Genomic DNA, 24,950 nt, shown 5'->3' with positions numbered 1-24,950 from the left:
TGTGTGTGGGTGTGGGTGTGGGTGTGTGAGTGTGGATGTTTGTGAGTGTCTGTGTGTGTGTGCGTCTGAGAGTGAGTGAGTGTGTGTGTGTGTGTGTGTGTGCGTCTGAGAGTGAGTGAGTGTGTGTGTGTGTGTGAGTGTGGATGTTTGTGAGTGTCTGTGTCTGTGTGTGTCCGTGTGTGGGTGTGTGAGTGTGGATGTTTGTGAGTGTCTGTGTGTGTGTGTGTGTGTGTGTGTGTGTGTGTGAAGATTTTCTCTGTTTGATTATCCAATGAAATCATTAATGGCTCTTTAGAGGAGTTCTTCCATTGAAAAAAGAAGCTTGTCGTGATGACTGGCAAATTTAGAACAGAGAACGAGTGATTAAAGGGAACGCAGGAGGCAAAGGACATTTGACCCTTTAATGCTGCTGCATCATTTTGATAGTCTTGGAACCTCTACCTTTTCAATCCCAATTATTGCTCTCTCTTCAATACGCTTACTTCCCAAGGAAGTATCTACCTGCCTTTAAAGTACCTGAATCAGTTCACTTCTTACCCTCCATCACCAGGGCATATAACCCATGTTTCTGGCTTCCGAGATATTTTTTTTATTCGTTCTCGGGATGTGGGCATCGTTGGCGAGGCCGGCATTTATTGCCCATCCCTAACTGCCCTTGAGAAGGTGGTGGTGAGCCACCTTCTTCATGAACTGCTACAGTCCATGTGGTGAAGGTTCTCCTGCAGTGCTGTTAGGTCGGGAGTTCCAGGATTTTGACCCAGTGATGAAGGAACGGCTGATATACGTCCAAATCAGGATGGTGTGTGACTTGGAGGGGAACGTGCAGGTGGTGTTGTTCCCATGTGCCTGCTGCCCTTGTCCTTCCAGGTGGTGGAGATCACGGGTTTGAGAAGTGCTGTCGAAGAAGCCTTGGTGGGTTGCTGCAGTGCATCCTGTAGATGGTACACACTGCAGCCACAGTGTGCCGATGGCGGAGGGCGTGGATGTTTAAGCCAGTGGACGGTGAACCAATCAATCAGACTGCCCCGATAATCCCATCACCCTAATACCCAGCCCTAATAATCCCATCACCCCAATACCCAGCCCTGATAATCCCATCACCCTAATACCCAGCCCTGATAATCCCATCACCCTAATACCCAGCCCTAATAATCCCATCACCCCAATACCCAGCCCTAATAATCCCATCACCCTAATACCCAGCCCTGATAATCCCATCACCCTAATACCCAGCCCTGATAATCCCATCACCCTAATACCCAGCCCTAATAATCCCATCACCCCAATACCCAGCCCTAATAATCCCATCACCCCAATACCCAGCCCTAATAATCCCATCACCCTAATACCCAGCCCTGATAATCCCATCACCCTAATACCCAGCCCTGATAATCCCATCACCCTAATACCCAGCCCTAATAATCCCATCACCCCAATACCCAGCCCTAATAATCCCATCACCCCAATACCCAGCCCTAATAATCCCATCACCCTAATACCCAGCCCTAATAATCCCATCACCCTAATACCCAGCCCTAATAATCCCATCACCCTAATACCCAGCCCTAATAATCCCATCACCCTAATACCCAGCTCTAATAATCCCATCACCCTAATACCCAGCCCTAATAATCCCATCACCCCAATACCCAGCCCCAACAATCCCATCACCCCAATACCCAGCCCTAATAATCCCATCACCCCAATACCCAGCCCCAACAATCCCATCACCCTAATACCCAGCCCTAATAATCCCATCACCCCAATACCCAGCCCCAACAATCCCATCACCCCAATACCCAGCCCCAACAATCCCATCACCCTAATACCCAGCCCTAATAATCCCATCACCCTAATACCCAGCCCTAATAATCCCATCACCCTAATACCCAGCCCCAACAATCCCATCACCCCAATACCCAGCCCCAACAATCCCATCACCCTAATACCCAGCCCTAATAATCCCATCACCCTAATACCCAGCCCCAACAATCCCATCACCCCAATACCCAGCCCTAATAATCCCATCACCCTAATACCCAGCCCTAATAATCCCATCACCCTAATACCCAGCCCTAATAATCCCATTACCCTAATACCCAGCCCCAACAATCCCATCACCCTAATACCCAGCCCTAATAATCCCATCACCCTAATAACCAGCCCTGATAATCCCATCACCCTAATACACAGCCCTGATAATCCCATCACCCCAATACCCAGCCCTAATAATCCCATCACCCCAATACCCAGCCCTAATAATCCCATCACCCCAATACCCAGCCCTAATAATCCCATCACCCTAATACACAGCCCTGATAATCTGGTAACAGGGAGTGACCAAAAACTTGTCTGAAGAGGTGGGTTTGGAGGAGCGCCTTAAAGAAGGAGAGGAGGAGGTGATTTTGGGAGAGGATTCTCGAGAGTGGGGCCCAGATTGTCAATTGTATCATGTGATTTATATCAATTAGTGTTAATTGTATTCAGGTGGTGCGTATCAATTGGGGTCGCTCTTGTATCCATTTATATGAGAGCTGATCTGGGGTGTGGGTGCAATGGGAGCTCTGTGAATAAAGGCTTGGAAGCAACTGAAGATCAGGCTCTCGTACTCCATCCTTCACCCCCGGGCTATCCAGTTTATAACATAGATGCTGAAGGAACGCCGCCAATTTTGGGGAAAGGGAAGGGGGGAATGCACAACAGGCCAGAGGCACGGAGAGTTCTGGGGAGGGAGGGTGCAGGGCTGGAGGATGTTATGGAGATTGGGGAGGGTGGCACCTTGGAACGATTTAAAGGGCAAGAATTTTAAAATTTTACGCTCAGGGACTAGGTCAGTGAGGATGGAGTGGGGAGGGGGTGTGGTTAGATGGACGGGACTTGGAATGGGTTAGGATAGGATAGTTTGGACGAACCGCAGTTTATAGTGGGCAAATGATGGGAGGCTGGCCAGGAGAGCATCGGAGTAACTGAGCCTGAGGTGATGAAGGTGTGATGGATGGGCTGAGGTCAGGGCAGAGGCAGGTGATGTTAGAGAGTTGCACGTAGGCAGTCTTTGTGATGGAAAGGTCAGGGGGTTGGAAACTCAGTTTGGGGTTGAACAGGAGTGCAAATAGTCTGGGTCAGCCCGAGGCCGTGGCTGGGGAGCAGAATGGAGTCTGCGGTGAAGGAGTGGAGTCCATGGCGGGGGCCAAACATGATGACTTCGGCCATTCAGTATTTAACTGGTGGATAAACCGATTACACTCCATTAACCAGTAAACCTGCCACACAGCTCAAACATCAGCCCCGATAACCCCCTCACACCCCAATACCCCGATAACCCCCTCACACCCCAATACCCCGATAACCCCCTCACACCCCAATACCCCGATAACCCCCTCACACCCCAATACCCCGATAACCCCCTCACACCCCAATACCCTGATAACCCCATCACACCCCAATACCCTGATAACCCCATCACACCCCAATACCCCGATAATCCCCTCACACCCCAATACCCTGATAACCCCCTCACACCCCAATACCCTGATATCCCCCTCACACCCCAATACCCTGATAACCCCATCACACCCCAATACCCCGATAACCCCCTCACACCCCAATACCCTGATATCCCCCTCACACCCCAATACCCCGATAACCCCCTCACACCCCAATACCCTGATAACCCCCTCACACCCCAATACCCTGATAACCCCATCACACCCCAATACCCTGATAACCCCATCACACCCCAATACCCTGATAACCCCCTCACACTCCAATACCCTGATAACCCCCTCACACTCCAATACCCTGATATCCCCCTCACACCCCAATACCCTGATATCCCCATCACACCCCAATACCCTGATATCCCCATCACACCCCAATACCCTGATATACCCATCACACCCCAATACCCTGATATCCCCATCACACCCCAATACCCTGATAACCCCCTCACACTCCAATACCCTGATAACCCCCTCACACTCCAATACCCTGATAACCCCCTCACACTCCAATACCCTGATAACCCCCTCACACTCCAATACCCTGATATCCCCATCACACCCCAATACCCTGATATCCCCATCACACCCCAATACCCTGATATCCCCATCACACCCCAATACCCTGATATCCCCATCACACCCCAATACCCTGATATCCCCATCACACCCCAATACCCCGATAACCCCATCACACCCCAATACCCTGATATCCCCATCACACCCCAATACCCCGATAACCCCATCACACCCCAATACCCTGATATCCCCATCACACCCCAATACCCTGATATCCCCATCACACCCCAATACCCCGATAACCCCATCACACCCCAATACCCTGATATCCCCATCACACCCCAATACCCTGATATCCCCATCACACCCCAATACCCCGATAACCCCATCACACTCCAATACCCTGATATCCCCATCACACCCCAATACCCTGATAACCACATCACACTCCAATACCCTGATATCCCCATCACACCCCAATACCCTGATATCCCCCTCACACCCCAATACCCTCATATCCCCATCACACCCCAATACCCTGATATCCCCATCACACCCCAATACCCTGATAACCCCATCACACCCCAATACCCTGATAACCCCCTCACACCCCAATACCCTGATAACCACATCACACCCCAATACCCTGATATCCCCATCACACCCCAATACCCTGATAACCCCCTCACACCCCAATACCCTGATAACCACATCACAGCCCAATACCCTGATAACCCCCTCACACCCCAATACCCTGATATCCCCATAACACCCCAATACCCCGATAACCCCCTCACACCCGAATACCCCGATAACCCCCTCACACCCCAATACCCTGATAACCCCCTCACACCCCAATACCCCGATAATCCCCTCACACCCTAATACCCTGATAACCCCATCACACCCCAATACCCTGATATCCCCATCACACCCCAATACCCCGATAACCCCATCACACTCCAATACCCTGATAATCCCCTCACACCCCAATACCCCGATAACCCCCTCACACCCCAATACCCTGATATCCTACATCACACCCCAATACCCCGATAACCCCCTCACACCCCAATACCCTGATAACCCCATCACACCCCAATACCCTGATAATCCCATCACACCCCAATACCCTGATATCCCCATCACACCCCAATACCCTGATATCCCCATCACACCCCAATACCCTGATAACCCCATCACACCCCAATACCCTGATATCCCCATCACACCCCAATACCCTGATAACCCCATCACACCCCAATACCCTGATAACCCCATCACACCCCAATACCCTGATATCCCCCTCACACCCCAATACCCTGATATCCCCATCACACCCCAATACCCTGATATCCCCATCACACCCCAATATCGTGATATCCCCATCACACCCCAATACCCTGATATCCCCATCACACCCCAATACCCTGATAACCCCATCACACCCCAATATCGTGATATCCCCATTACACCCCAATACCCTGATAACCCCATCACACCCCAATACCCTGATATCCCCCTCACACCCCAATACCCTGATATCCCCATCACACCCCAATACCCTGATATCCCCATCACACCCCAATATCGTGATATCCCCATCACACCCCAATACCCTGATATCCCCATCACACCCCAATACCCTGATAACCCCATCACACTCCAATACCCTGATATCCCCATCACACCCCAATACCCTGATATCCCCATCACACCCCAATACCCTGATAACCCCATCACACTCCAATACCCTGATATCCACATCACACCCCAATACCCTGATATCCCCATCACACCCCAATACCCTGATATCCCCATCACACCCCAATACCCTGATAACCCCATCACACCCCAATACCCCGATAACCCCATCACACCCCAATACCCTGATAACCCCCTCACACTCCAATACCCCGATAACCCCATCACACCCCAATACCCCGATAACCCCATCACACCCCAATACCCTGATATCCCCCTCACACCCCAATACCCTGATAACCCCATCACACCCCAATACCCCGATAACCCCATCACACCCCAATACCCTGATAACCCTATCACACTCCAATACCCTGATATCCACATCACACCCCAATACCCTGATATCCCCATCACACCCCAATACCCTGATATCCCCATCACACCCCAATACCCTGATAAACCCATCACACCCCAATACCCCGATAACCCCATCACACCCCAATACCCTGATAACCCCCTCACACTCCAATACCCCGATAACCCCATCACACCCCAATACCCCGATAACCCCATCACACCCCAATACCCTGATAACCCCCTCACACTCCAATACCCCGATAACCCCATCACACCCCAATACCCTGATAACCCCATCACACCCCAATACCCCGATAACCCCATCACACCCCAATACCCCGATAACCCCATCACACCCCAATACCCTGATAACCCCATTACACCCCAATACCCCGATAACCCCATCACACCCCAATACCCCGATAACCCCATCACACCCCAATACCCCGATAACCCCATCACACCCCAATACCCTGATAACCCCCTCACACTCCAATACCCCGATAACCCCATCACACCCCAATACCCTGATAACCCCATCACACCCCAATACCCTGATAACCCCATCACACCCCAATACCCCGATAACCCCATCACACCCCAATACCCTGATATCCCCCTCACACCCCAATACCCTGATAACCCCATCACACTCCAATACCCTGATATCCCCATCACACCCCAATACCCTGATAACACCATCACACCCCAATACCCTGATAACCCCATCACACCCCAATACCCTGATAACCCCCTCACACCCTCATACCCCGATAACCCCCTCACACCCCAATACCCTGATATCCCCATCACACCCCTATACCCTGATAACCCCATCACACCCCAATACCCTGATAACCCCCTCACACCCTAATACCCCGATAACCCCCTCACACCCCAATACCCTGATATCCCCATCACACCCCAATACCCTGATAACCCCATCACACCCCAATACCCTGATAACCCCATCACACCCCAATACCCTGATATCCCCCTCACACCCCAATACCCCGATAACCCCCGCACACCCCAATACCCTGATATCCCCATCACACCCCAATACCCTGATAACCCCATCACACCCCAATACCCCGATAACCCCCGCACACCCCAATACCCTGATATCCCCATCACACCCCAATACCCTGATAACCCCCTCACACCCCAATACCCTGATATCCCCATCACACCCCAATACCCTGATAACCCCATCACACCCCAATACCCCGATATCCCCATCACACCCCAATACCCTGATATCCCCCTCACACCCCAATACCCTGATAACCCCATCACACTCCAATACCCTGATATCCCCATCACACCCCAATACCCTGATAACCCCCTCACACCCCAATACCCTGATAACCCCATCACACCCCAATACCCCGATAACCCCATCACACCCCAATACCCTGATATCCCCATCACACCCCAATACCCTGATATCCCCATCACACCCCAATATCCTGATAACCCCCTCACACCCCAATACCCTGATATCCCCATCACACCCCAATACCCTGATAACCCCATCACACCCCAATACCCTGATAACCCCATCACACTCCAATACCCTGATAACCCCCTCACTCCCCAATACCCTGATATCCCCATCACACCCCAATACCCTGATATCCCCATCACACCCCAATACCCTGATATCCCCATCACACCCCAATACCCTGATATCCCCATCACACCCCAATACCCTGATATCCCCATCACACCCCAATACCCTGATAACCCCATCACACTCCAATACCCTGATATCCCCATCACACCCCAATACCCTGATATCCACATCACACCCCAATACCCTGATAACCCCATCACACTCCAATACCCTGATATCCACATCACACCCCAATACCCCGATAACCCCATCACACCCCAATACCCTGATAACCCCCTCACACCCCAATACCCTGATAACCCCATCACACTCCAATACCCTGATATCCCCATCACACCCCAATACCCCGATAACCCCCTCACACCCGAATACCCCGATAACCCCCTCACACCCCAATACCCTGATAACCCCCTCACACCCCAATACCCCGATAATCCCCTCACACCCGAATACCCCGATAACCCCCTCACACCCCAATACCCTGATAACCCCAATACCCCAATAATCCCCTCACACCCCAATACCCCGATAATCCCCTCACACCCCAATACCCTGATATCCCCCTCACACCCCAATACCCTGAAATCCCCCTCACACCCCAATACCCTGATATCCCCATCACACCCCAATACCCTGATAACCTCATCACACCCCAATACCCTGATATCCCCATCACACCCCAATACCCCGATAAACCCCTCACACCCCAATACCCTGATAACCCCATCACACTCCAATACCCTGATAACCCCATCACACCCCAATACCCTGATATCCCCCTCACACCCCAATACCCTGATATCCCCCTCACACCCCAATACCCTGATATCCCCATCACACCCCAATACCCTGATAACCCCATCACACCCCAATACCCTGATAACCCCATCACACTCCAATACCCTGATAACCCCCTCACACCCCAATACCCCGATATCCCCATCACACCCCAATACCCTGATATCCCCCTCACACTCCAATACCCTGATATCCCCATCACACCCCAATACCCTGATAACCCCCTCACACCCCAATACCCTGATATCCCCATCACACCCCAATACCCTGATATCCCCCTCACACTCCAATACCCTGATATCCCCCTCACACTCCAATACCCTGATATCCCCCTCACACTCCAATACCCTGATATCCCCATCACACCCCAATACCCTGATAACCCCATCACACTCCAATACCCTGATATCCCCATCACACCCCAATACCCTGATAACCCCCTCACACCCCAATACCCTGATATCCCCATCACACCCCAATACCCTGATATCCCCATCACACTCCAATACCCTGATATCCCCATCACACCCCAATACCCTGATATCCCCATCACACCCCAATACCCTGATATCCCCATCACACTCCAATACCCTGATATCCCCATCACACCCCAATACCCTGATAACCCCCTCACACCCCAATACCCTGATATCCCCATCACACTCCAATACCCTGATATCCCCATCACACCCCAATACCCTGATAACCCCCTCACACCCCAATACCCTGATAACCCCCTCACACCCCAATACCCTGATATCCCCATCACACTCCAATACCCTGATATCCCCATCACACCCCAATACCCTGATAACCCCCTCACACCCCAATACCCCGATAACCCCATCACACTCCAATACCCTGATAACCCCCTCACACCCCAATACCCTGATATCCCCATCACACCCCAATACCCTGATATCCCCATCACACTCCAATACCCTGATATCCCCATCACACCCCAATACCCTGATATCCCCATCACACCCCAATACCCTGATATCCCCATCACACTCCAATACCCTGATATCCCCATCACACCCCAATACCCTGATAACCCCCTCACACCCCAATACCCTGATATCCCCATCACACTCCAATACCCTGATATCCCCATCACACCCCAATACCCTGATAACCCCCTCACACCCCAATACCCTGATATCCCCATCACACTCCAATACCCTGATATCCCCATCACACCCCAATACCCTGATATCCCCCTCACACTCCAATACCCTGATAACCCCATCACACCCCAATACCCTGATATCCCCCTCACACTCCAATACCCTGATATCCCCATCACACTCCAATACCCTGATATCCCCATCACACCCCAATACCCTGATATCCCCATCACACTCCAATACCCTGATAACCCCATCACACTCCAATATCCTGATAACCCCCTCACACCCCAATACCCTGATAACCCCATCACACTCCAATACCCTGATAACCCACACATCTCTATACCCAGACCCAAATACCCTACCACACCCTGGCAGCCAGCTCTGATCATCCACTTCAATAATGAACCCGAGAAACTCTGACACTCAAGCCTGTAAACTATTTCATATCAGCAATACCGTGAATGCGCAGTAGGGAATTGGAGGATCGGAGTAGGTGCCAGGAAGTGTTGGGACCTCAGGGTTTGATGCCAGGCAGGGTGTGGATGTAAGTTGTGTGTGTGTGTTGGGCAGACCGAGCGTGGAACAACTTTCTGAACATTCGCCCGTATAAGCAGCAGCAAGCAATGCTTCTCATCAGTATGTTACTGTTCCATTTTACTAAAGTCAGCCTCATACCTTTTGTCCCCTTAGGGCACGGTCGCTCCACCAGTACACCTTGCTGTGTCGATGGCCACTTTATGCCTCTGGCCTCTGTCGGCTCGCAGTATCTCTGCGGAGAAGGCAGTTGGTTGGATAGAGGAGTGCGTCTCGTGGTGGGTACGTTGGGAGTGATGGGCCGCAGGTCCGGTACTGGCTGGTTGATTGCTCCCACGGCGATAGTGGTCAGTGGAGCTTTCCTGGTGGTGGTTGTGGTGGTCACTGTGGTCGGTCTTGCTGCTGCTGTGCTGCTCGTGGAAGCCATTGTGACTTGTGCTAAAAGAAAATAATGACTCAATTATTATCTAAACCAACCAATGGAAAATGTCAGGTCAAATCACAGCCAACAGATTTATTGGAATTCTACCAAGGGAGAAAAGAAGGACTTGCATTTATATAACGCCTGTCACATCCCAAAGAGCTTTACAGCCAATTAAGTATTTTTTGAAGTGTAGTCACTATTGTAATATAGGAATCATGGCAGCCAAATTGCGCACAGCAAGCTCCCACAAACAGCAATGTGATAATGGCCAGATAATCTGTTTTTACTGATGTTGGTTGAGGGATAAATATTGACCAGGACACAGGGGAGAACTCCCCTGCTCTTCTTCGAATAGTGCCATGAGATTTTTTATATCCACCTGAGAGGGCAGACGGGGCCTCAGTTTAATGTCTCAGCTGAAAGACGGCACTTCCGACAGTGCAGCACTCCCTCAGTACTGCACTGGAATGTCAGCCTTGATTATGTAAATGCGACAATCTTGCCAAAGCCCTTATTAGTCCCTCATGGTCCCCAAAAATTTCCTCACAATCCCATAGAAATCCTTCACAATCCCACAGAAATCCCTCACAACCCCACAGAAATCCCTCATAACCCCACAGAAATCCCTCAATTATCTTGCATGAATGCTTCACGAGTCCCTCCCAATCCTACAGATCCGACCACTCCACAAAATCAATGCCCAAAATTGCCCAGTTGTGTTTTGGCCTTTTCCCAGCGGTTACATAAATCCCAGAATCCCATCCGGAGAGGCCGTCAGTGCTGGATGTGGAGAACACTTGTGAAGCATCAGACTTGCAATAGTTGCAGGAAGCAGGATGAATGGCTGATATAACGTGTCACACTGTCCTGACGGGACGGAAACCGAGGGAATTGTTTACTCCATCCTTTGTCTAGCCTTCCACCTCCAATCTAGTCCAGATTCAATACTGTCCTGGGAGGAAATATGGAGGTATACAAAAGTATTAAATTGTATCGGTCAGTGAACCCAGAACATCAGTTCAAGCAAGAGATCCTGGCCTGACAATTCCTGCCAGCCCAAGTGTGATAGGATGGAATTCCCGCCCGCTCTTGCCCAAATCCCAGGAACCGGGTCATTCACATAGCTGGGGTGAGCCGTCAGCAGTCGCAGGGCGAACCAGTGGTGTCTGCCCTGGTCCAGCCGGACCCACCCTTCCGAAGATGGACCGGTGCTTGGCTCTGCCTGAAGACGCTGAGGCCCAACTGGGCTGAAGGAATTGTTTTTTTTTTAAGTCTTTGGCTCCCCATGAAGCCGCTCCCAATGCTAGAGAAGGGGAACGATCCCTTCTCTTAAACTTGCATTTATATAGCGCCTTTCAAGACCTCAGGACATCCCAAAGTGGTTTACAGCCACTGAAGTACTTTTGAACTGAAGTCACTGTTGTAATGTAGGAAACAAACCAGCCAATTTGTGCACAGCAAGATCCCACAAACAGCAATGTGATAATGGCCAGATAATCTGCTTTTTAGTCATGTTGGTTGGGGGATAAATATTGTCCAAGACACCGGGGAGAACACCCCTGCTCTTCTTCAAATAGTGGCCGTGGGATCTTTTACGTCCACCTGAGGGGGCAGATGGGGCCTCGGTTTAATGCCTCATCTGACAGAAGGCACCTCCGACAGTGCAGCACTCCCTCAGTACTGCACTGGGAGTGGAAGCCTAGACTTGGTGCTCAAATTCTGGAAGTGGGACTTGAACCCGCAATCTTCTAACTCAGAGGCGAGAGTGCGACCCACTGAGCCACGGCTAATGCCCCTTCAGCAAAGGTTTTGGGACTTCAGAAGGCTTCAAAAAGGACTCCGCCCCGACCAGATTTGAAAAGGTCCAGTCCAAACGAGGTGGAATCCCCTTGGAGCCAAATTCCGGCCTACATTTCGGTCCTCCTTGACTCAAATGGGACAATGACCTCTCTCAATCCGGGAATTTCGAGGCCCATAAAGTTAAATCATTGAAAAGTATCCTGAAAAAACATATTCTTTGGCTCAATCAGTTGTGAAATCAAAGGTACAAGGAGAGCCCCAGAATGCAGTTTAATGCCAGACTGAGAACGCTGGGGTACTTCCTTTTTTTGTTACAAATTTTGGATTTGCACTGCATATCTTCTCGAGTTTAACATCAGTGGTCTTTCCTGCAAGCGGACCCTGCGTCCCTTACGATCGGGCGTTCACCAGATCTATCCTGGCATCTAAAACAAGACTTCAGAATTCCTATAGTCTGCTCTATGACACTGCTTACAGTTGCATGAATCTCATTATATCTCTTTTCCCCGTCTGTCTGTGGACGCCTCAGTGGAGTCATCAGCCATGATGGGAGGGGATAACCCGGGTCGCCAATCAACCATCCTGATACATGTTTCGGCATCATGAGGCCTGGAGTGATAGACTGTCTCACAATGAAAGAGTCGTGGCAGCTCCCTGGGTATCTGGCATTGGCTTGTAGGACCAGGTGATTGGCATCACATACCAGCCACACATTGATAGAATGGAAGCCCATCCTGCTCATAAAATGGAGGTGGGGGGGGGGTGGGTTCCATCCTGGTGCTTTGAGTCGCACGAGTTCTGCCGATTGCTCCCTGCACTTGTGGGGAGCTAGTCGGCCCCTAGAATGGGACAGCTCTCTTCCCCCTTTGCTTCTCCGGTTCCACTGGGAAGGAAATGAATTGTTCAGCCCTTCGGAATCGAGCATCAGTCACCTTCGATGCAGCAGGGAGACGCCAACTGACTAACCAGGTACAAGTCATCCAATGTCGCCTCGAAGAGTCCGGGCGCAAAATTTAAAGCTGCGGTGATCCGTACTGGTGCCGACAACACTGTTCTCCTGGTGGAAATGGGCTGCGGATCTTCAGTCAGCAGCGGGCATGTTTCCCCAGCATGGTGGGGGGTGGGCGGGGGCATGCTCTTTTAAGGCAAAGACATTGACAGAAATCTAAGTGAGACCTTTTTTTGGGAAGAGACACCTTCTATAATACCTGACTCCAATCTGGCCTCATGCATGTCCTCATCCTCCTCCTCCTCCCACTCTTAAGGTCACGATGAATAGAGGCATTCCCATAGGGAATTCTAGAGTGTCCAGAGTGCAAGGCAGAATTTTGAGCAGAACCAAAACAGTAGCGACAAAAGTCCAAAGTCCCCCCCCCCAAAGTACTTGAAAGAAAGTCCTGCAGGCAGAGAAGCAACAACCTTCACCATGAGTACACAAAATGGCCTCTTCCAAGCTCAGGGATTCCTGCTGCAGCCTCTACACCACATTAGTCTCCTGGGGAAGACATGGAAGGGAACGGGTTGGAACGTCTGGCCATGACACCTTGACCCCATTTACATGGGTCGGTAAACACTTCTGGTGGGTCTTAAAAGGAAGAAAAATGCAGGTGCCGGTTTTAGGGGGTGGGTTTGAGGTGGTAACTTTTTCTAGCTCCTCAAATCCCCTCTCCCTCATTATGCCATCCTGGTCTAATCCAATCCTTAGCTAGGATGGATATATGTGAACAGTTGTTTTTCGGACTGGAGGGAGGTGTACAGTGGTGTTCCCCAGGGGTCGGTGCTGGGACCACTGCTTTTCATGATATTGGGTTTACAGGATACAACTTCAAAATTTGCAGATAACACAAAACTTGGAAGGGTAGTAAACAATGAAGAAGATAGTGATAGACTTCAAGAGGATATAGACAGGCTGGTGGAATGGGCGGACACATGGCAGATGAAATTTAACGCAGAAAAATGCAAAGTGATAAATTTTGGTAGGAAGAAAGAGGAGAGGCAATATAAACTAGAGGGCACAACTCTAAAAGGGGTACAGGAACAGAGAGATCTGGGGGTATATGTGCACAAATCATTGAAAGTGACAGGGCAGGTTGAGAAAGCGGTTACAAAAGCATACGGGATCCTGGGCTTTATAAATAGAGGCATAGAGCACAAAAGTATGGAAGTCATGATGAACCTTTATAAAACACTGGTTCGGCCACAACTGGAGTATTGTGTCCAGTTCTGAGCACCGCACTTCAGGAAAGATGTGAAGGCCTTAGAGAGGGTGCAGAAGAGATTTACTAGAATGATTCCAGGGATGAGGGACTTTAGTTATGTGGATAGACTGGAGAAGCTGGGGTTGTTCTCCTTGGAACAGAGAAGGTTGTGAGGAGATTTGATAGAAACTATTCCCATTGGTGGAAGGGTCAAGGACCAGAGGCCATAGATTTAAGGTGATTGGCAAAAGAACCAAAGGTGACATGAGGAAAAACTTTTTTACACAGCGAGTGGTTAGGATCTGGAATGCACTGCCCGAGGGGGTGGTGGAGGCAGATTCAATCATGGCCTTCAAAAGGGAACTGGATAAGAACTTGAAAGGAAAAATTTGCAGGGCTGCAGGGATAGGGCGGGGGAGTGGGTCTAGCTGGATTGCTCTTGCATAGAGCCGGCGCGGACTCGATGGGCCGAATGGCCTCCTTCTATGCTCTAACCTTTCTATGATTCTATATTTTCCCTCACTTCCAATGGAATTTAGGGCAGAACTTAAAGCTGGCATATTATTGTTGTATCCACTCCAAGTCCCAAATTCCACTCCCCCTCCCCTGATGGGTTTACGTCCAACGCAACTATTGGAATTTGAGGGCCATGACTTTCTGGCAAATTCAATCCAACCGCTCATCCTTAACAAAAGTCATCAGTCGTTCAGCTTCTCCGTCCATTCTTCAATAATGACTCCTTCAGCCTTTGTCCCTCCACCTTCAGAATGTCTCTCCCTCCCTTTCTGCCCCTTTGGTGCTCTGCCATGACAGAGGTATGAGTTGGTTCCGGCCGGGTTACTATCTATCGAACGCTGGCCCCGTGCCAACCCAGCAAAAAAAGCAACTTATATCTGGAACTGCGCTCATGTGACATCAATAACTCGGTGAAAGAGAGAGGGCAGCACTTTATGTGTCACAAAATGTCTGCTCCTCAGCAGTTTCAAACGATATGGTAACTGGAGGGTGATCAGGAGATGTCCAGGAGGGAATTTTAACCTCCCTACGACGGGACGGGGGACGGGAGGGGTTAATTCGGCAAATATGTGAAACCTGATCCTAACCTGGCACGATCAAGCCTGCTTCCAGTTGGATCGCGGTGAGAGTGGGGGCGTTCGAGGAACCGGCTCTGGAGAGGCGGGTCCGTCACCATAATATGTTAATGAGGCCTCGGATTTTGGCATCCGTTTGAATTTAACGCTGGCCGGCCGGGTTTCGCAGGGTTCGGGAAACCCGGCAGCTAAAGGGAGGAGAGCACGGCCGGATCCAGCTTTTGACAGCACTGCTCGTGGGGCCAGGAGGAGCCAGGAGTCCTTCCCTCACCGGCCCCTCAAGCAAATCGCCCGCCGCGAGCGATCGATTCCCTCCACCCCCCCCCACCCCGCCTCCAAACCCGCAATCCCCGCGGGTCCCCCCCTCCCTCCCCGCACCAACCCGGGATCTTTCCTGGTTTCCGGGAATTGTCCCCAAGGGTCCCCGGCTGCAGCCTTCTACTGCTGGCTTTCCCAACCCGTTAAATTCGGTAGGAGCGCAGCGTCCCCGGCATTTCCCCCACCCCGGCAAACACGCTCCCCCGCTCCCTCCCCACCTCCCCATTAATCTTGGGGCCCAAGCGTGTGAACAGCTAACAAGGACAGTCAGTAGTTTGTGTATTATAGCTTTCACTCCAGTACACCTGCCCCTCAACTTTGAGTTTCAATCATTATCAAATATGTAAGAAAAATATACATCACCCAGGTGCAAAAAGTACTGACAAGCTCCTATTTGCTGTACCAGACCTGGGAGTGTTTGATGGGACAGTGTAGAGGGAGCTTTACTCTGTATCTAACCCTGTACCTGCCCTGGGAGTGTTTGACGGGACAGTGTAGAGGGAGCTTTACTCTGTATCTAACCCGTGCTGTACCTGCCCTGGGAGTGTTTGATGGGACAGTGTAGAGGGAGCTTCATTCTGCATCTATACCTGACACTAATGTATTCAGCATTTCAAAGATCAGGAACATTAAGTGTAGACAACTGACAGTCCAGTGAGAAACAGCATCCCTCACCCTTATCATTACTGAGCTACAGAGTGAGTCACGCACCAATATATTCAATAGGAGAGTAACAGAGTGAGTCACGCACCAATATATTCAATAGGAGAGTAACAGAGTGAGTCACGCACCAATATATTCAATGGGAGAGTAACAGAGTGAGTCACGCACCAATATATTCAATGGGAGAGTAACAGAGTGAGTCACAGTCCAATATATTCAATGGGAGAGTAACAGAGTGAGTCACGCATCAATATATTCAATGGGAGAGTAACAGAGTGAGTCACGCACCAATATATTCACCAGGATGTGGACAGGTGAATTACACATTGGTAGGAATAGTGACAGGACAGGTCACACACTGACACACTGATGAACTAGTCCAATAGTTGATGATGAGTTTATTGACCTCTCGGTGAAGTGCGAAGAAAGAACACACTCAACTTGTCTGCTGCCGTCTGAGATTCAATGTGACCCCATTCTGCTCTGTCAGCTTGCATATCCCACAGTGCAATCGGGTGAGACTCTGGAGCACAGACTGTTCCACTGTGCCCGGTGAGAGGTCACACCTGTCCATTGTCATGTTTTTATACAAAACACCTGCAAACTGCTCAAGGCAGAACATCCGGACCGGGGAGATGGCGATCTGATCTTGCCAGTCCACCCAATCACTAAATGGCAGAGCTGATAATGGAGGAACAGTCTGGGCCTTGGGGTGAGGCCAGCAGAATGAGATGTGTGACCTCGTTTGGGAAAGTAACGGAGAAAAATGTGGAGCGAGAGGGAGAAAAGGGCAGCTCCAGTGAAAATTCTGAGTAATCTGAAATGTATAATTATATTATAATTTTAAAACATTTTCCATCACTCCTGTCGCCCCCGGATACTGTGCGACTCCACACTGTGTCCCCCCGATACTGTGCGACTCCACACTGTGTCCCCCGATACTGTGCGACTCCACACTGTGTCCCCCCGATACTGTGCGACTCCACACTGTGTCCCCCGATACTGTGCGACTCCACACTGTGTCCCCCCGATACTGTGCGACTCCACACTGTGTCCCCCCGATACTGTGCGACTGCACAAGGTGCACGGAGGGCTCAGGGCCCTGAATGACTATGACTCGGCTTCTATTTAATTGGCCAATAAAGAAGATGGATGAGAGGTGGAACATGACAGTGTCCCGAGCTGCCGCGGGAGCTGGGTGAAATCACTCAGCTGCTTTGTTCCACGGGACACTGGTAGGGTTTCCAATTGAAGATTAATCTCCAGGACACTGCTGTGAGCAAACACCCGGGAGAAAATTCATAGGGGCATTAAAAAAACAATGTTTTTTTCTTCATTTACTTTGAACACTTTCATTTATTAGTTCTAAAAATAGAGGAGTTGGGGCAGAAAAGACTGTTTGACCGAGAGTGAAGCATCATCCAATTGAATAATGAAGAGTCTGTTCACGTTCCGATTGGTGTGGGAAGGTTGGGCACCGTGAGGATGGACATGTCGGCCAACCAATGGTGGGAGCGGGGGGGCGGGGCCAGTGGGAGACGGGCTGTCACGTGACAAAACCTCCAGGAATGGAGTTGGCAACCCCTCGACACGAGAGGTCTCAAGCCCACATCTGCATCATCAGAATTCCAGGTGTGTGCACCGTTCACTGCTGGGAGGACCATTATGCTGCTGATGGTATCTTATCCATTAAACGGTCCCCGCCACAGATCGCCATAACTGAACACTGCACAAAACTCACTGGGTTAGACAGCTCTGCTCTGCTCCTCCTCCCCTCTGACCTGATGGTGTAAACCCTGAATTATTTAGGCTTTAAACGCCAGCTCTCTCAAGCAGCAATATATTGCAGTGAATTATTCATTCCCTGGTTGGGGTGATTTTATTTTCAGCTCGGAGGCTGACATGCAGCGACTTTGCATTCTGAAGGCACAGCGCTGTCAAAGCTCCATCTGTTTTAACCTTTTCGCTTGCTGGTTGCCACGGCGACTGAAAGGGCCCGCACACGGACCAGGCAGCCGAGTCCGCTTCACGGGTGTGACTGCTGTTCGCCCACTGAACTGCGCCTGACCTCCGTCTCCTGCAAGGTCTGGCTCAGGTCAAGAGTTGCAATGGAATAGTCACCGCTCACCTGGATGGGTGAGTCAAAGGTCAACACCAGCCAGGACCAGAGCAGTCTACTTGATTTGGCGACTGGTCCTGAATCCAATATCCTTGCCTTCCATTACTGACATACTGTGGCTGCACTATGTGATATGAAAGGATGCACTGCAGTAACGTAGCTAGCTTACTGTGACAATACGGCTGGTCGCATACCTCTACTGCAAAGGACAAGAGCAGCAAAGTCATGAGAACACCATCACTCCAAGTTTCCCTCCAAGTCTCACAACATCCCGACTTGGATATATATCGCCGTTCCTACATCGTCACTGGGTCGAATTACCGCAGGGATCGTGGGAGATCCATCAGCAGAAGGACTGCAGCGGTTGACGGAGAGGAACAAGAGCAGGGGTTGGAGGGGGAAGGGAGAGGAACAAGAGTGGGGGTTGGAAGGGGAAGGGAGAGGAACAAGAGTGGGGGTTGGAAGGGGAAGGGAGAGGAACAAGAGCAGGGGTTGGAGGGGGAAGGGAGAGGAACAAGAGCGGGGGTTGGAGGGGGAAGGGAGAGGAACAAGAGCAGGGGTTGGAGGGGGAAGGGAGAGGAACAAGAGCAGGGGTTGGAGGGGGAAGGGAGAGGAACAAGAGCAGGGGTTGGAGGGGGAAGGGAGAGGAACAAGAGCGGGGGTTGGAGGGGGAACGGAGAGGAACAATGGCAACTAAGGATGGGCAATAGATGCGGCCTTGCCAACATCGCCCACATCCGAAGAAGAAATGGAAATAAATGGTGGAGAGGGGTCTATGGGCTGTTTCTGTGGAACTGAGCAGAAAGGCCTCTGCACTGCAGTCTGTAATGGAGGGGACGCCAACTCCAGGGGCATCTGAAGTGTGGAGTCCTCAGTGGGAGCATCTCATGCGAGTGCTCAGACTGCTGCTGCTGGCTTTGGACTCCAATTTGTAAGAGGCCCTCTTGTCCGGTTCCATCTTGCTAGGGGATTTTGAGGCAAGAATTCAAGGACCAGATCGAGGCTCCTAGGTCATCAGTGGACATACTGAAGGAGTGCCCAGAAGCAGAGAAAAATAAAAAGACTTGCATTTATATAGCGCCTTTCACATCCTCAGGATGTCCCAAAGCGCTTCACAGCCAATGTTTAGTCACTGTTGTAATGCAGGAAATGTGGCAGCCAATTTGTGCACAGCAAGGTCCCATAAACAGCAATGTGATGATGACCAGATAATCTGTTTTTGTAGTGATGTTGGTTGAGGGATAAATATTGGCCAGGACACTGGGGAGAACTCTCTTGCCATGGGATCTTTTACGTCCACCTGAGAGGGCAGACAGGACCTCGGTTTAACATCTCATCTGAAAGACGGCACCTCTGACAGTGCAGCACTCCCTCAGCACTGCACTGGGAGTGTCGGCCGAGATTCTTTGCTCAAGTCTCTGGAGTGAGAACCCCTTCGGGAGAGAGAGTTTAACAATGTCTGTTTGCGCTGTTTCTCTGGGAGTTCCGGCAGGAGACCAGCAGGATCCCAGTGGAATTCCAGACCTGTTTTGTTTAGTTAGGCCTGGAGGAAAGAACATTATAAATTCTGCAGCATATATCAAACCTCTACATGAAGAAATCTGGGAAGAGATCGGATTTGCCCAGAAGAACGCTAAATCCAGTGACGAGGGTGTGAGATCTTGGAAGTTTGCCTATGGGGGTTCCATGAACATAAGAACATAAGAAATAGGAGCAGGAGTAGGCCAATCGGCCCCTCGAGCCTGCTCCGCCATTCAATAAGATCATGGCTGATCTGATCCTAACCTCAAATCTAAATTCATGTCCAATTTCCTGCCCGCTCCCCGTAACCCCTAATTCCCTTTACTTCTAGGAAACTGTCTATTTCTGTTTTAAATTTATTTAATGATGTAGCTTCCACAGCTTCCTGGGGCAGCAAATTCCACAGACCTACTACCCTCTGAGTGAAGAAGTTTCTCCTCATCTCAGTTTTGAAAGAGCAGCCCCTTATTCTAAGATTATGCCACCTAGTTCTAGTTTCACCCATCCTTGGGAACATCCTTACCGCATCCACCCGATCAAGCCCCTTCACAATCTTATATGTTTCAATAAGATCGCCTCTCATTCTTCTGAACTCCAATGAGTAGAGTCCCAATCTACTCAACCTCTCCTCATATGTCCACCCCCTCATCCCCGGGATTAACCGAGTGAACCTTCTTTGTACTGCCTCGAGAGCAAATATGTCTTTTCTTAAGTATGGAGACCAAAACTGTATGCAGTATTCCAGGTGCGGTCTCACCAATACCTTATATAACTGCAGCAATACCTCCCTGTTTTTATATTCTATCCCCCTAGCAATAAAAGCCAACATTCCGTTGGCCTTCTTGATCACCTGCTGCACCTGCATACCAACCTTTTGATTTTCTTGCACTAGGACCCCCAGATCCCTTTGTACTGCACTACTTTCCAGTTTCTCACCATTAAGATAATAACTTGCTCTCTGATTTTTCCTGCCAAAGTGCATAACCTCACATTTTCCAATATTGTATTGCATCTGCCAAATCTCCGCCCACTCACCCAGCCTGTCTATATCCCCTTGTAGGTTTTTATGTCCTCCTCACTCTCTACTTTCCCTCCCATCTTTGTATCATCTGCAAACTTTGATATGTTACACTCGGTCCCCTCCTCCAAATCGTTAATATAGATTGTAAAGAGTTGGGGACCCAGCACCGACCCCTGCGGAACACCACTGGCTACTGGTTGCCAGTCCGAAAATGAACCATTTATCCCAACTCTCTGCTTCCCGTTAGACAACCAATCCTCCACCCATGCCAGAATATTACCCCCAATCCAGTGATTCTTTATCTTGAGCAATAATCTTTTATGTGGCACCTTGTCGAATGCCTTCTGGAAGTCTAAATACACTACGTCCACTGGTCTGCACAAACCTTTACATCCCTGAATTTCTTCTAAACAACCACAATGGACGAAGTCCGTTTGCTGGTGGATTTCCATTGTTCCCCTTTCTCCTCCATTATGAGTCTCCTACTATCAACATCTTTGGGGTCATCACTGACCAGAAGCTAACCTGAACCAGCCATAGCAACATCATGACTACAAGAACAGGGCAGAGGCTGGATATTCTGCGGTGACTGGCTCACCTCCTGACCCCTCAAAGCCTCTTCACCATCGACAAGGCTCAAGTCAGGAGTGTGATGGAATACCCACCGCTTGCCTGGATGGTGCAGCCGCAGTAATACTCGAAGCTCGACACCATCCAGGACAAAGCAAATCGCTTGATCAGTACCCCCTGCTACTCGACCCGCTATCCACTCCCTCCACCACCGGCGCACCGTGGCTGCAGCGTGTGTACAATCTACAGGACGCACTGCAGCAACTCGCCAAGGTTACTTTGACAGCACCTCCTTCAACTGGGACCTCTACCAGCCGAGAAGGACAAGAGCAGCAATATAGTGGGAGCGACATCGCCTCCAAGTTCCCCTCCAAATCACGCTGCACCCCGACTTGGACATATTATTGCTCCTCCCATTGTCGCTGGGTCAAAACCCTGGAATTTCCTATCTGCTACGGTGGGAGCACTTTCACCACACAGATTGCAGCATTTGAGGAAGGCCCACCACCACCTTCTCAGGGAAACTAGGGATGGGCAATAAATGCCGGCCTTGCATATCCCAAGAACAAATTAAAAGAAACTCAGCTGAGTACTGGTCTAATTTTGTGGTAATGGGCAGGTGGAACTCGGTGGCGTGGCGGCCTGAATGGCGTTTCATCCCTCAGCCGAGTCTGCTTTATAAAGCCTTTCGCTTCTTCACAGAGCAGCTTGTCCTTGGAAAATATGTCCGTGTTTCTCACTGTTAGCTCTGCGAGCTGACCTTTCCAAACGTGCAGCCAAATCAATATCACTCAAACCGAGCTGCTTGGAGAATGGGATAACATCACCGAGACGTCCCACAGGCCCAGTCTCCTGAAATATCTCAAAGCCAGAGGCCGCTCTCTGATCATGGGCTCACAATAGCAATTTTACATAGGAACGTAGGAATTGCTGGACAAAAAAAGACCAAGGTCCATTTAGTTTGCTTTCTACCATGCTGGTAGTCGCAAGATATGACGATAGTGGAGTTGTTGACTAATCATGGCAATTATTCTCTATCAATTAGTCAGCCGTGGCTCAGTGGGTGACACTCTTGCCTCTAGGTCAGAAGGTCATGGATTCATAGTCCCACTCCAGAGACTTGAGTACAACATCTTGGCTGACACTTCAGTGCCATACCGAGGGAGCGCTGCACTATCGGAGGTGCTGTCATTTGGATGAGACGTTAAACCGAGGCCCCTTCCGCCCTCCAAGGTGGATGTAAAAGATCCCATGGCATTGTTCGGAGAAGAGCAGGAGAGTTCTCCCCACTGTCCTGGACAATATTTATCCCTCAACCAACATCACTAAAACAGATTTCCTGCTCATTATCACATTGCTCTTTGTGGGATCTTGCTGTGCGCGATTGGCTACTGCATTTCCTACATTACCACAGTGACTATACTTCAAAAGTACCTCCTTGGCTGTAAAGCACTTTGGGACGTCCTGAGGTCATGAAAGGTGCTATAAAAATGCAAGTCTTTCTTTTGCAACAGACGAGACACGAGGAAAACCCCAGTGATGGAGAGCTTTGGGAACCATCGGGCCAAAGTCACCTGTTCCTCCCGAGCCTGTTACACTCACCACACGCCATGTCTCAAATTACTCATATACCGTATCCCAAAATGTTATTTTCCAAAATAAAGTTTTGTGTTGTGGCATGAAATGGTTGGTTTCCGGATAGGCTGACAGGGCCCATCAGTCACCCCAGAGGAGCTGCGACTCTTTGCAATAATAATCCTTGGATGTGGTTGCCTTGACGACGGCGGAACTGCCCACACACAAAGATACCTCCTCAGGTAATCTTCCCCATATTAAATGCTCTCTTCAGACAACAGTCTTATTGCTTGCTGGAGCTGTGCAGCTCCCCCTCTCTCCTGGGGACTACCCTTCCGTCTGGTTAGGTTTGCTAGTTCGTCAAACAGCCTCCTGCTGACCTGGTAAATACTTAACCGCTTTTGTACTTGTGACCGCATCACCTCACTGGTTTGGGCCCACTAGTACTGAAACGTAAGGGGTGATTTTTAACCCTATCCGCTCGACAGAAACTATGTGGGCAGTTAAAAATTGGCCGGGTGACTTACCCCCCGATCTCCCCCTGACACCCCCCCAACCCCATCCCCAACATCACGCACCGATCCCACTGCCTTCAATTTTAATCCGCATTTCTGAGCAGGCGGTAAGGACGCCCGCCTGAAGCCAGCGGGGTCCTTCTTCAAATAGGCAGATGGCGGTCCGATGATCTTCAGGCGAGGTTTCTGAATTTAATGTTTCTGCGCGTCGGGGGCTGCGACGGGCACGATGGCGGTCTCCGCGTTCATTTAAAGGAGGCGTGAACGAGTCCCTGCTGCCGCCGTGCCGTGCCGTGGTCTGAAAGGCGGGCGTGCTGCAGACGGTCTCAGAGCGAGCTGGTGAGAGGGCAGCAATGCTGGTGCCAAGCAGGAGAGGGAGGAACAGGGAGAACACGCGGGGCTACGAAGAACGATGGGACTGGAAAGGGAAAGAAAGACTTGCATTTATATAGCGCCTTTCGTGACCTCAGGACATCCCAAATGCTCTGCAACCAATGAAGTACTTTTCCGAAGAGCAGTCATTAATGCAGGAAACGTGGCGGCCAATTTGCTCACAGACAATGGCCAGATGATCTGTTTTAGTGATGTTGGTTGAAGGATAAATATTGGCCAGGACACCGGGAAGAACTCCCCTGCTCTTCTTCGTAATAGTGGCCGTGGGTTCTGTTATGTCCAGCTGAAAGGGGCAGCCGGGGCCTTGGTTTAAGGTCTCATCCAAAAGGCAGCACTCCCTCAGTCCTACACGAGAGTTTCAGACTAGATTTTGTGCTCAAGTCTCTGCAGCAGGACTTGAACCCACAGCCTTCTGACTCAGTAGGTGAGAGCACGACCCACTGAGCCACGGCTGACACCTGTTAAAGGAGGGGCTGGTTTCGATTGTGAGGCTTCTTTCTAATCCAGGTAGCATGGAGAAGGTTAGGGGGGGGTAGAGAGGACATTCCTACTGTG

The 24,950-nt window shown here is 50.4% G+C and overlaps 2 protein-coding genes across 2 annotated transcripts in view; one reads left to right on the top strand and one right to left on the bottom strand.

Annotated features, from left to right (window-relative positions):
- The window catches only part of LOC137304311 (adhesion G protein-coupled receptor L1-like), a 331,855-nt gene that overhangs the window by 97,216 nt on the left and 209,689 nt on the right, over positions 1-24,950 (bottom strand). Inside the window, exon 5 of the mRNA XM_067972853.1 lies at positions 10,329-10,625. Coding sequence (XP_067828954.1) covers positions 10,329-10,625 — 297 coding nt within the window. The remainder of the gene's footprint in view (positions 1-10,328; positions 10,626-24,950) is intronic.
- On the top strand, positions 3,498-6,210 carry shisa4 (shisa family member 4; the record flags this gene model as incomplete). Its single annotated transcript, XM_067972785.1, has 2 exons — positions 3,498-3,605; positions 6,145-6,210. Coding segments are annotated over 2 exons (174 nt in total), but the record flags the coding sequence as incomplete, so codon positions are not given.

The sequence above is a fragment of the Heptranchias perlo genome, chromosome 37 (assembly GCF_035084215.1).
Source record: "Heptranchias perlo isolate sHepPer1 chromosome 37, sHepPer1.hap1, whole genome shotgun sequence".
In the NCBI taxonomy this organism is placed as follows: domain Eukaryota; kingdom Metazoa; phylum Chordata; class Chondrichthyes; order Hexanchiformes; family Hexanchidae; genus Heptranchias; species Heptranchias perlo.
The sequence above is the reverse complement of the archived record's forward strand: the minus strand, read 5'-3'. Positions and strand labels throughout refer to the sequence as shown.